General features: G+C 42.9%; 1 protein-coding gene across 1 annotated transcript in view; it reads left to right on the top strand.

Moving 5' to 3' along the window:
* XYLT1 (xylosyltransferase 1) overlaps positions 1 to 13,285 on the top strand; it is a 176,138-nt gene that overhangs the window by 82,714 nt on the left and 80,139 nt on the right. The window contains exon 2 of the mRNA XM_058816084.1: positions 1,902 to 2,427. Coding sequence (XP_058672067.1) covers positions 1,902 to 2,427 — 526 coding nt within the window. The remainder of the gene's footprint in view (positions 1 to 1,901; positions 2,428 to 13,285) is intronic.

Raw genomic sequence — 13,285 nt, forward strand, 5'->3', positions numbered from 1 at the left:
CTCCAGAGAGGTTTGGAAGGAGCAGGAGGGCAGGGTGCAGGCAGGGCTCTGTGCTCCCCAGGACATGGGAGGTGTGTGCCTCTTGCCCTGCTGCAGGCCAGGGTCTCCTTTGTGGCTAATAGGAGAACCAATTGCAAATCTCCTCTCCCTTCATTTCCTTTTAAATAACATGCATTTGCTTTACAGATTAGGATTTTTTTTTTTTAATTTGAAGACAAAAATAATTTAGTGAGAGTCAGCCTGTGAGAGAGAATGTTGCCAAGATACATGGAAATATCCTGTCATGGCATTGCCTTAGAGACCTTACAAAAGGTTTATTGAAGAAAACAGAGTTGGCTTTTTTCTTTGAAGATCCATTGAAGATACAGGACAAGTGGTAGGAGCCGGGCTCTAAAAGTAATTTTTTTTTTATTTTAGTTCAGTCATTCCTGGGACTTAAGGCTGCCTTGAAATTATGTTTTGTTTATTTTGTTTCTCTTTGGTTTTCATGCTTTCACTTAAATGTTAGAATTTTTTTTTTTTTTAATATTTCTTCCCAAACTATAAGTATTTTGCTTGTTTGAAAAATATTTGGATTTTGGTTTGTGAGTTGTTGTCTGGTGTTGGGGTTTTTTTAAACTCCTTTGCATTCATCTGTGTCTGACAGCTCAAACTCGTTGCAAACGAGACATTTTCATGGAGAGAGAATCACTTTATTCACTCACTAAACAACTTCTTCTAATGAATAAGCTATTCAAACATTTCCCATTGCTGAGCTTCAGAGGTCAAACTGATACTGACTCCCTGCATGGCCTGGGATAAGTCATTATCTCTCTCTCCTTTCTCTGCAAACCCTGACTGTTAAATAGTTCCTCCCAGAAGAGGTGTGAGAAACAATTAGCTCATGCTGATAAAATGTTTTGAATACAAAATGTGGTTGATAGGTGCTAAAAGATGCTCCCATCAGTCATCATTAGTGATGCTGTCATTTCCTAGTCTCTGATTTCAGGTTATGTGCTTCCACAAGTGGAAAGGAAACAGGACATAATCAAAAAATCTACCAATATTTTTACTCCTGTCTTTAGATGTTTTAATAACCGTTCATCATTGATTTTATCTGCTACTGTTCACTTTTGCAAACAGAGATATTTCCATGTCCACGGATCTAAAAATTGTGTCCCCCGTAAGTTTTCACAGCTGGAGCAAAAGCAGCTCAACCTCACCCATCCCTGATGCAGACAAATATTTTACATGGTCTCTTCCTTTTCCTTTATATGATAGATTTTGAATGTTGCAAAGTTATGGGCTGTGTATTTATCTAAGAGCATCGAGGGGAGGAGGATGATGGTTAAGAGCTGACACCTGAGCCTGACTCTGACCTTCCCAGGGAGGGTTCAAACGTGTAGGAACTCAAGGGAAAAAAACAAGTGCAAAATTGGGAGGGATTTGTTTTGTGCCAAAGTTACTTCACTGAAATAAAGCTGAGGCTGTACTCAGATGATGCTTTTTGCAGAGAAATGAGGCAGTTCTGGGATACCAAACTGTGATGGTTGATCACAAGGAGCGAAGGAAAGCATTGAAGGACCTGCTTTTGCTGCTTTGAAACCTGTGTCTGTTTTCTCATGGATATTTAATGGTGTCACGGTGAAGTGTCTGGTTAATCACTGCTCGCAAACCTGTGTAAAACCTCCCTGCTCCATCTGAGATAGGGCTTGGACTCTGGCCCAGTGAGGAAGAGATGCCAGTGCAGGTGACTTGGGCACCCCAGAGGCCTCTCAGCTTTGGTCTGCTGAGGTCCAACACAGGGGGTTTCTGCAGTGTGTTGGATTGTAATTGATCTATGTTTTCATGTAAGAAATGCTTGCCATGCATGGGATGTGACTGTTTAGTAAGATGAGTGTAATTTTTCTCCCCATTTATAGGATGGCTATTTTTCCCACCGACCGAAAGAGAAAATGCGAACAGACAGCAATAATGAAAATTCTGTCCCCAAGGACTTTGAAACTATTGATAACAGTAACTTTGCTCCCAGGACTCAGAGACAAAAACACCAGACTGAGCTGGTGAAAAAACCCCTTAGCAAACAAAAGGAGCACTTGAGAAAGAAGCTGGAAGAGGAGAAGATGAAGGAGAACTTGCTGCTGGGGAAGAACTCCAACGAGGTGGTGCAGTTCAGCAATCCCCTGGAAAAAAACAGCAGCAACAGCAACAACCTGAAGGACGTTGACAGGTTTCCCACAGAGCAGCTTATACAGAAGCTTGAGATGAGCTCCCCTGAGCTGAAATACGACCAGCCCCCCAAGTGTGAGGTGACGGGCAAGGAGGCCATCTCGGCCATGTCCCGCGCCAAGTCCCAGCAGTGCCGCCAGGAGATCGCGGACGTGTACTGCCAGCACAAGCTGGGCAAGCTGATGCCGGAGCAGGTGACACGCTTCTGTGCCCTGGAGGGTAAGTGGGGAGATGGAGAAGTCAAACACTGTCTTGGGGGAGGCATTCTGTGGGATTGGAACGGCCTTCTGCTGAGAGAAACGGCTTTATTGCAGGAATGTGTGATGGCTTGGCCCACGAAAACAAGGGAGGCTTTCAATTCCCTTTGAACAAGGGAATAATGTGGATGTCACAAGATTCCTGGTGGATTCCTGTAGAATTCACTTCCACCAGATTTTTATTGCACAATGTGATCTAGGTATTCAGCTGCTACTCCTGTTTCTTTTAGTTCTTCATCCACAGACACAGAGAAGAATAGTCAAAATCTTGCCAGGCTGTGCAGGAGTTGTGTGCTTTTTGGTAATCAGAGAACAGCTATTGTAAATTTTGGAGCTTTTTGCTAACCAATACATGAGTAGCATTGCTGTTATGGCCATTTTTCTGTCACACTGGAGTCCTAAGGTTTTGATAACCCAGGTAATTATTAGAAGTATATAAAAAAATTCCAAAAGCACAGGGAAAAATCCATTTTTGTGGCTGACTTCTATTTTTAATGTTCTTGAATCAGCAAAAGTTATTTTCAAAATCACTGCTGGAAAGTCAGTTACCTCTGCTGGCCTAAGCTAGGCTTTGATTGTTGCTTTGGTTTCTCCATGCCCTCAGATCACAAGTTAGCTCTCAGCTTGCTGTCACTTTGCATGTCTGAGCTGACCTTTTTCTACTTTTCAAAAAATAAAAGTGTTTCATGTGCCACTGTTCATCCAGCTATAAGATCTCCATAGAGTAAAATGCCTTTAAAAAAAAATAGCATTGATCAGTTGATGAGAGTGGGTATTGATCAAGAAGCAGACTTACCCACAGCAGCATTTCTTTATTCAACAGTCCAGATCCCCACCCTGTAACTGGCCATGCACAGGAGGAAATGCCATGTCTTTGTCCAGGCTGAAAGTGCAGAGGGGATTTATAAACTAGAGAATAAGTCTTGCTTTGAGACTGTAGAATAACCATAGGGATACATGGGAAGCAGGGGATATTTAGTTCCTTTCATTGGGAACATCCTCTAATGGCTTGTTTACTGCACCATCACAAAGCAGTGCTTACTGCAGGGTGGTTTCAGTGTGGTAGGGAGAAGGATAGCATTGCTATGACAGGGATTAGGAGGTTAAATTCCCTGTACAGACAGTGAAAAAGAGAAGCTGCCCCAGAGAATGTATCCAAAAAAGCACTTCTCCCTGTAACAAGATTCTTAGGCTTTTAATTTAGATGTTGCATCTTACCAGGATGAATGGTCTGAGCACCCTCATTCCCCAATCCAGTGCATCTGTGACTGTTTGTTTTGGTTTTTTACCATGTCTCTTTTGGTGTTTTTCTCCCTTTCTTATTATGGTAATACTCCAGATTGTTAAGCTGGGTGGGCAGACGTTGGGGACAATTAATGGAGCAGGCAGGAGATGTGGTGTTCAGTGGGGAGAAGGGAAGAGGGACAGTAAAGGCAGCACAAGATGAAGGGAAGACAAGAGAACAGTAGAGAGTTAAAAATGGAGCAAAAGCAGACATCAGTAACAGGATGAGCATCAGTGAGTACCCCTGGGCACTGCTGAGGTGCCGCTGGTGGAACCCACTGTGATGTCCTTGCTATTCCTTCCTCTTCCTCCCCCTTCCTCCTTCAGGGCAGGCAGTCCCTGTGCTCTGTGGGAAAGCTGAGGGAGGCCAGCACCTTGCACACACTGCCCTGCACTTTTGGGACTGAGAATATGTCTTAGTAATGGGACCAGTGCTATAAATCTTGTGTAGGTAAATGTATCCCAGATACAAATATGCAACTGGTACACCTGGAAGCTGTGTTGTCATTAGTGTGGGCAGACACTGCAACTGTGCAATTTTGCACACACCTATGGTTCTGTGCCTTGCTTGGTGATCTCCCAGGGATGCAGGGTGACTTTCCAGAAGTTTTAAACAACTGCCATCCTTAAAAACAGATTTCTCAATAAATATTTACTGCTTCTTTTCTAAATACAGGATTTATCTCTTATGCCCTGCAGTCAGGATAATAGTGTGGTCTTAGAACCAAGAACAGGGTCACATTTTACCCTTGAAGCCTTTCATATATGTACATAGCACATTGGTATAAATGCTTCCATTGTAATGTCAGAGCAAAATTCTCAGGAAAACTGGGAGCTACAATTATGTCTAGAAAAATGATGAAAATGTCCAAATGTGATTAATTTAGGAAAAACTTATGTGGTATGGATATATTCCACATTAAAATATTAGGTGCATAAAGATTGAGCCTAAAATTTTTGGGTTTGCTGAGCTAGAGTTTTGTTTAGTTTTTTATTTTAAGTGGTGACACTTATTTAAAAAGAATAATTCAGAGACATGTTAGCCTAGCCAGATGGATACATGTGGAAAATGTTGATTTTTCTTTGCCTCAAGGTTATTTCCTCCTGCCTATGCTGACAGCTGAAGTTAACCACTTCAACTGCCAGATTTCCTTGGCAGAAAGTCTGGACATCTTGTGTTCCATACAAGGTCGCTGTAGAGCAGATTTGGGAGCTTTGCTGTGGAGAAGTGCAGCAGCATATGGAATGGGAGATGAGTTGCTAATGCAGGAAGCACCAGTGCACAAGAAGGTTTGGTCACCAAACCTATGGAGGAGACCCAGACCTTGGAGTCATTTCCCAAATGTTTGAATACAGAACTGTCAAGACTGACATGGGGAACCCCAAAACCTCATGAAAGCACCCAGTGCCTACTGGAGGGCCTTGTATGTGTATAATTTCATAGATCTCTTGAATTTCATAGGCCTGTTAAAGATCCATTGTCTGAGTTTCAGTGTGTTGTGGTCCCATATCTCCTCCCACTGTAGAACATAAATACTGCTGTTCTTCACCCCCAGAGTGACTCCATCCCTCATCAAAGGTGACTTCATCAACTCTGTTGGTCCTTGAAAGGAGTTGAGCTTGATTACAGGAGAGTTGGTGAAGTGCTGCACATCAGCTTTTGGGGATATAAGACACCCCATTGGTGGGGTTGCTGACAGGGGAGATGTGGGTAGAGGCATTTCATGTATTAAAAAAGTGATCTGGTGTTTGTCAGCAGCAGTCAGACATCTGGGGTCTGAGCCTGTGTGTTCAGCATGTGAGTGCTGTTCCCATCAGCTTGGTTTGAACAAAGGTTTCCTGTCTGTTTTCAGCAAAACTGTGAAGTATAAATATTTATGCATTGGAGCAGCACGTTCATCCATTATCCCAACATATAAACGTGTTCCCAGTGCTGTGGTTTCCATTGAGATGTCATCCAGCTTTTAATCCCCTTGGATCTTGTCTCAGCTGATCAAAACCATGACACTGCTAAGTGCAGCTATCAATCATGGACAGGACTCCATCCAGCTGGATTGTCAGAAATGTTAAGTGATACATTCACTTCAGTGCTTATCAACAGGAACAGGATCATAGCAGCTGCTACTTTTTAAAGTGTTTTATTGTTTCCAAAGGCAACAGGCAAAGGAAGTTGATTATAAGGAACTTCAGTGATGAAAGGAAGGATTGTTAAAATCAAGAGCATGATGTGCCCTGCTTGACGTGCAGGTGTTATTTCCTTGAGGGCTGCAGTCCCTCCAAGGGCATGGCTGCTGGAGCAGAACAGGACACGGCATCTTCACCAGTCACCTGACGTGCAGAGCAGGTGAGCTGGCATTTCCCTGCAAGCTGGCCCTAAAAACACAACACAAAGCTGTGGCACAGGAGATTGGTGTCAGAGGCTTTAGGTGCAGCCTCTCCCAGTCCCGGCTGAGAGCAGGGCAAGGGGCAGCTTGCAGGTCTCCCTTGGCTCAGAAGGGAATGTTTGGCCTTTGTAGAAAGAAGTGTGTTTTGGGGAAAATGCATTCAGTGAATGTGAGATGGGAAGTGTAGGGTCTGCACAAGGTTAGATGAGGAAAGAACAAATCCAGGCCTGTGCAGGTTGAGGAGATACCCACAGACATCCTTTGGGGAGTTCCTTTTGTCTCAGGTGACATAGTACATGGTACAGGAGACAGGGATCAGCAACCTGTGGGCAAAGTGGCAGATGTTTCCTTGCTGGGGCCATCTCTGGCCTAGTCCTGCACAGACACTGATTCTCTGCTGGGCCAGACTCCCCTCTGCTCACCAAAGCTGTCAGTGCATGTGGACCAGCTGCCTCCCTTCTTTGTCCATCATCATGCATGGTCCTCCTCTTGTGCAGAGGTACTGGGAAGAATCAGAAGTTTAAATGAGGATTCTTGTCTCTAAAATACCCATCATTCTGTACCTAGCTAAAATCCCCTTGAACCAAGCCCAGGCGAGCTGATCTGTGCCACATTACCCCCCACAGAATCCATTATTACTGTGGGCAGGAGCACAGTCCTGGAATGGCCACTGTGACCCTGCCCAACAGCAATGGGAGCACTGCAATGGCCATTACACAACTCCACATTTCAACCTGATATTGAACTTGTGATTTCTGCTTCCTGTCCCCCTGAGGTGAAGAAAAGCCTAGCTGTGACCCAGTGCCTGGATTCATCCCTGAGTTCTCTGTTTTTCATTCCATGTGATCATGGCAGTTTGCAGCCCTGCTCCCCTTGCCTTGCAGGGCTGCTGGATGGACACAGAGCACAATTCCTGCTTGGTCACTGCCACCAGGTCAGGAGCCATCACAGACAGTCCCAGGTGGCACCTGCACCAGGCCTCCTCTGGGCCAGCTTCTCCCAGCTGCCACATCCCCAGGGAAGGCTCTGGCCTAATCCTTATCATTAATTCCCCAGCTGGCTTTATTCTTGGCCCAGATTATGGCCCTAGATAGACCAAAGTACATAGAGTTTTTTGAGAAGATGTAGTTCTAGCAAATGAGAAGTCCCTAGGAAAGGAGAGCCTCCATTGGTCCTGATTTATTTCCTCTGGGTGTTTTTGTTGTCTTTTCTTAGTTTTTAAATCAAACAGGTTTTCCACTACCTTCATCCTTGTGGGGTAAACCCAGCTTACAATAAAGTAAGAAAATAATCAGGTTTCCCTCATTTCAAATAATTTATCAGCACTGGAAGAGTTTTTTGCAGATCAGACTGCCTTCTCCCTGGTTACTTACTGATAATGCTGCTCTGGCACACTGAAGCAAGTGCTTTCTGCTTCTTAGAGGCTGCTGGGAAGAAAATTTTTCATTTTATTTTAGAAACACAACCTTTTGGTTTTCAAACTGAGAGAAAAGGGCTCTGGAGCTCTGCTTACTGAGCAACTGTGCTATTACACAGGTAATAGCAATCTGAATGTCCATAATGTTTTTATCTGATGACTTCAAACCACTCAGCAGAAAGAGGTGTGATTCTCAGGAAGGGAGAGGAGAACCCACAAGATGCCAAATACTTTTGGGGTGGAGCAGAGCTGTTCTTCAAGGCATGGAAATGAGAGCATCCCCTACAGAATTTTAAAAGAGCTGTAATGAAGCACATAGAGGATTTCACCTGCTCAATATGCATGTATGCACACAGTGACATATAAATGTGTGGTTTGTTTAGCTTTTAACATTTTGGCAGTGCATTTTTGGACTCACTGGGTTTGATCTACAGACCATTGAACCCCAGATTTGTCTTTTTCTGCTGGTTTCGGGATTCCAAATGACATTGGCTGCTGCTGCTTTCCGGTTAATCTGTTAGTGTGACAGAATCACTGTGGTGAGCTATACACAGTTAAGGAGCATGTAAGAGCCACTGCACATGCAGCCCAGACAGCATTTTAATTTGCTGCACCACAGATGACTCTGGTTGCAGTAAATTTACTGTGAGTAGACTAATTGCAAAATAACCCTAATTGAGTAGTTATCAGCAAACAACATCCTGTGGAACAAAACTGCTTACAATTAATAGCATTTAAGCCATGCACTGGTATTCTGCAGAATACTAAGATGTAATTACACCGTGTACAGAGATTGTGTTCTGTTCTGCAAACCATGTTTCCAGCACTGCTTTCATTATAAAGGGCCATTTCAAGATTCAGTAGTTGCATTTTAGGCTAAATGAATTTATGAAATAAGTGATGTGTCTCTCCCCTTAACATGTGTGAAGCAGAACCAACTCTAATAAAACCAGTGAAGCTGTGGCAGGATAAAAATGAGTGGTGCTAGTGTCTGCTCATGTTCCTCCACATTAGGCCTGTCTGATCACCTGTGGGTCTGGAGGCTGCAGAATTGGTCCCCAAGAGCAGAGTTGCAGAAATCATCTGGCACATGGCATCTCAAGGAAACGCTGGGAGCAATGCATGACACAAGGAGTGGGGGGCAGAAGGGATGGAAAATTTATGGTCAGCAGTCCTAGTTCTCACCAAGCCTCTGTTTTGGAAAATGTTATCATTTTATGGAGCATTAAAGGGGGAGCGTGGGGAAGCATGGGAGAGGCAAATGGCTGAGGATGTCCTTGCTGTAAACTTCCTGGAAGAGAGTGTGAGGGTAGCAGGAGCTCAGTGAGTATTTTGATAAAGATTACTCTGTATGTACAGAGATGAAAGAAAAGTACTTAAGTGATCATTAATGCTTCTCAGTGATCCCCAGTGTTGATGGGGAAAGTCAAATATAACTATGGCTAAAGAAAATGGTTGGTATGAAGATATGAGCTGGGAGAGTGGGGAGAAGAATCAGAAGGACCAAGAAACCCAACCCAAAACAAAAGCACCAAATTCAACCTCCCCTGTACAAGGAAAATATGAGCCCTACTCTTTTTCATACATAATGTCTTTCATATAAAATTGTTGTTGGACCTCTGGAGTGGGCCCATTATGCTGATTTTAGTAGACAGACCCTGAAGAGGAAACATGGCGTCTAATTATCTTAATTTTATTCAGTGCTAAGCAAGCAGCTGTGTACATTAGTACTGGACTGAGCTTGAGTTAAGCTTCAGTGTTATTCTTTCCTAATTCAACGTTCCAACCATAACAAAACGGTGTCAGGGTGTCAGTGTAACATACTAATTGTAAGCAGGCAGCTTTTAGATTTGCTTTTTTTATAAGCCTAAAATGCCACCAAGGACAAAGGAGCACAGATTCAGCTCTGTCTTTCTAACCACTGCACTTCTCCAAGTACCACGACTTAGCAAATACTCAGTTTTCATGGGATTCTGCAGCTGATGAACTATTATTTTGAGAATGGGGAAGTGTTATGTTCCAGAAATGCCATGCTAGCTGCAGCTCGAGGCTGCCACAGTTGAGTTTGAAGCCAATGGCACTGACTGTATTATTTTTAAAATAATTGGGGGGGGGGGGGGGGAAACTATTGACATTTAATTTCTTCCTCCTGAGCCGAGGTGAAGAATTTTTCTGTTTTGTGGCTTCTTGAAACAATGCCTTGAATGCATACAGAGTTTGTTACTGTATTAAAAATATAATTAAAGGGAATGCACCCTGTTTCAGGAAGGTTTTTAAAAGGGTACATTTCTTTGATGTATTTCGGGAGTCACTGAGCTTTATGAGATCACTGGTTTGTAATGGCTTCCCCTGGAAATGAGGAAGAGTTGTTTAAGAGATCTAACTCTGAATTAAAATGCCAGCAATCTAGGCAGGAAGCCAATCTTACAGGACATTATTGCTATTTTAAGATTCCAAACCATAATTTGTTTCTGCTGCAAATAATTCTTATGCAGAAGGTAGTTTTAAAACATCCATCTTTTCTCTCCATGGGTAATCATGACTTCCATAGAAAAACTGAATGACAAGAATCTGTAGCTGAGCAACCTTGAAAAAGATTTTGAAATTGCTCATTGTATATTTAGTCTTCCAAGTAAATGCTTGTCTTTGATAGTTTGAGAGCATGTTAGAAGTGAATAGCCCTGATTCAGTGCTCAAACTATTTTAATATCCAGCTACCTCACTGATTTATCATTTAGTTGTGTCAAATAAGTTACTCCTGATTGGCACCTTTGTAAGGAGGAACAGAGCACTCCCATCTCCCAGTCCCTGCTGCTGTCACCATCAGGCTCAGCTGAATGCACAGTAAAGTCTGAAGCATTTTACACTTTTACTATAAAATAAGATATTGGTTTAAAGTCCTGGCCCTACTGAAAGGCCCATGGCAATTGTCCATCATTTTTCCTCTCTGGCTTTCTCACCACCCCCCAGGGAGGCCAAGGAATTTTTCAGTCCTTTCTTTTAGGGCTTGTTGCAAGCTGAATGGTCTCTATCAACTCTTGTGTTCAGTGCTCAACCAGTTGTTCTCATCCACAGATGTTACTGTAAAAATGATGGAAGATTTAAGCCAAAGAGCAAAATTATGCTGCAGGAAAATCATTGTCTAGTAGCTCAAACTCTGTGGTCTCTGGAAAATAATTTGCATAGCAATTGTACGTGCTTTCAAATTGTGGAATTTGTAGGATTTCTTCTGAAGGCCTGAATTGCTTTTTGCCTTTTAAAACAGAGCCCTGTGCCTGAGAGTGTCCAAACACTCCCTGGGCTCTGTCAGCCTTGGAGCCCTGACCACCTCCCTGGGGAGCCTGGTCCAGGGCCCAGCCACCCTCTGGGTGGAGAGACCTCATCCTAACATCCAACCTGAACCTCTCCCAACAGCCTGCAACAGGTGTAGGTCCTGTCAGAGAGCACCTCACAAAGAGCTGTCAGTTAAAAGAATATTTTTCTGCAAATCTCTTTGGAAGCTTCACTACTCAGCTGAAGTTCAGGGCAGCCCTCGGTGTAACTAGAATATAATTGTTTATATAATTCTCTTTGTTGCAAGGTGATTCTGTCTCTTTTGTGGAGACTTTCTTACCCATACTAATGGAAGTGTTTTGTTGAAGTCTTGATTAATTTCTGCAACTCATTACAAGTTGTAAGAGAAACACTTTGCTGGTGAGAATGCACCTTTGCTGGTGCCTGGCTGTAAACAGCAGCTCAAGCAGCCTGGCTGCTTACTCACCTGTGGTTTTAGTGGCAAATGGAGGGTTCCAGGCTGGTGGATATTGCTGTGCAGTGGAACATTGCAATCCCTGCTATTCCCAGGCTGAAGCTCTGTGTGTGTCACTGTGCTGCACAATCGTGTGGAGCTCGACAGGAGTATGACTAAACAGAACCATACATTGTCATGTTCTGCATCTATTTCTGGGCTGTGATTCATTCTGGGCAATTTAGTGAATAGTAGAGAGGAAAAGGGAAGTTCAAAAGAGAAATTTACTGCAATGTATGTTTTACCCATTTGTACTTTCTCTTTTGCATGGGACTGAGGTGTAGGTGCTCTGGAAGAATTTCCCTGTGGCACTGAGCAGGTTTGAGGATCTGTCCCCAAGCCCTTCTCTGTATCTGAGACAGTCTCTTTGGTCATGTATTCAAAAACCTGTGAGGAATATACCCCCTTACAGAAGGGAAAGCTGGACAGGAGAACCCAGCCTGGCTCATTTGGCCACCTTGTCAGAGAAAGAAATGGCTAAGGAGAGGTGTGGTTGAGATAAATGTGAGGAGAGCTACCAAGAGACACTGTGGAAAAGACTTGTGTATAACACACACAGGACTTGCCAAACCAGAGCAGAGGAAGGTTACACAGAGCTGAAGTGGTTTTGTAAACAAATCCATAATTTTCTGCCAGGAGGTGATCACAAAGCCAAGCTTCCTGTGAAGTGTTCAAAGCAAAGTGGGCTAGAGGTGTAACTGATGTAATAAAGCAGCTTTGCTGACCCCTCCTAAGTGATGTCTTACTTCAGTAAATTTATTCTATAACCTTTATCAGTGAAGCATAAAATGTCTCTATGCACTTCTGTCATCAAAATTTTAAATTCACTGAGAAATAAGCAACACAATTTTGTTCTTAAGGAGCAAGCAAAGATAAAGAGGAGGTAGGGATTCTTGTTTTACCAATCTGTGGAAGTTTATAGCCCAAAGCAAAGCCCATCCATCCAGCATTTGGGAATAAGAACAGTTGTATGGCAGTTCTGATTCTGAAAATGTTCTACCTTGCAGATCCCTGAAAAGCAAATGAGAAAATCACTTCTGACAGGCTCATGAGGAATATTACACGGAAGCTTCAGACGTCTCTGGCATTCTTAACCTGGTCATCAAAAAGGAAATCTTAGTGAGAAATCCTGCTAGATTCAGCTCCATCATTTACAATTGAAAAGGCTGCAGTTAGCACACAAGTTCACACATTTTCATTTCTCTCAATCATTTCTGGCTATTTGGAGACATAATTTGCCAAACATGCAAACATTTAGGCAATTGCTTGTTGTCATGGCATTTGCTTTCCATTGCTGCAGAATTTTAGGAAATAAATCAGGAAAGTTAGGGGGTCCCTAAGGTGCAAACTTGAAATCACTCAGAAAATTCTACTGAAATCCATTCAAGCAGAAGGATCACTTCAAGAAGAAGACAAAGGAAAGATGCAATGTGGTTGCTCTAGAAGTTATTAAAGAGATCTAAACTAAAGAGGGACAGCAGGAATATGCTCCATTACACCATAGCATGGGCCAACTAAATTAGCTCTAATAGAAGTTAAGTCCTGGACTAATACTGGGGAAACTTGGGGTTTGTTCTTTGATGTGGCTCAGGCTCATTGGGACACCTCAGACAGCTCATGTCATGTTCAGCCAGGTATTTAACTCCATTGCAGATACATGCAGAGGAAAAATGGGCGTGCTGATGTTACAGTTAGTTTGGTGTTAATGTGGATTTTAAATCCTGTTAATCAAGAGACTTTGAAACAATTTTGTTAAAAAATAACAAGTTTTTTTTTTTTCTGAGTTCCCTATGAATTTTGCTCTACAAAAGTATCTTTAAGGAGGAAAAATTTTCTCTTTTCTCTCTTTCTCTCTTTTTCTGGTAGCTATCAGTATGTCTGATGTTTTTGAACCAGACCAAATCTGTTCCCTTTGTTTCAGGGTGCTTAGGAACTGTGGTTTTACTTA

Source organism: Ammospiza caudacuta, chromosome 17, assembly GCF_027887145.1.
Source record: "Ammospiza caudacuta isolate bAmmCau1 chromosome 17, bAmmCau1.pri, whole genome shotgun sequence".
Lineage (NCBI taxonomy): Eukaryota > Metazoa > Chordata > Aves > Passeriformes > Passerellidae > Ammospiza > Ammospiza caudacuta.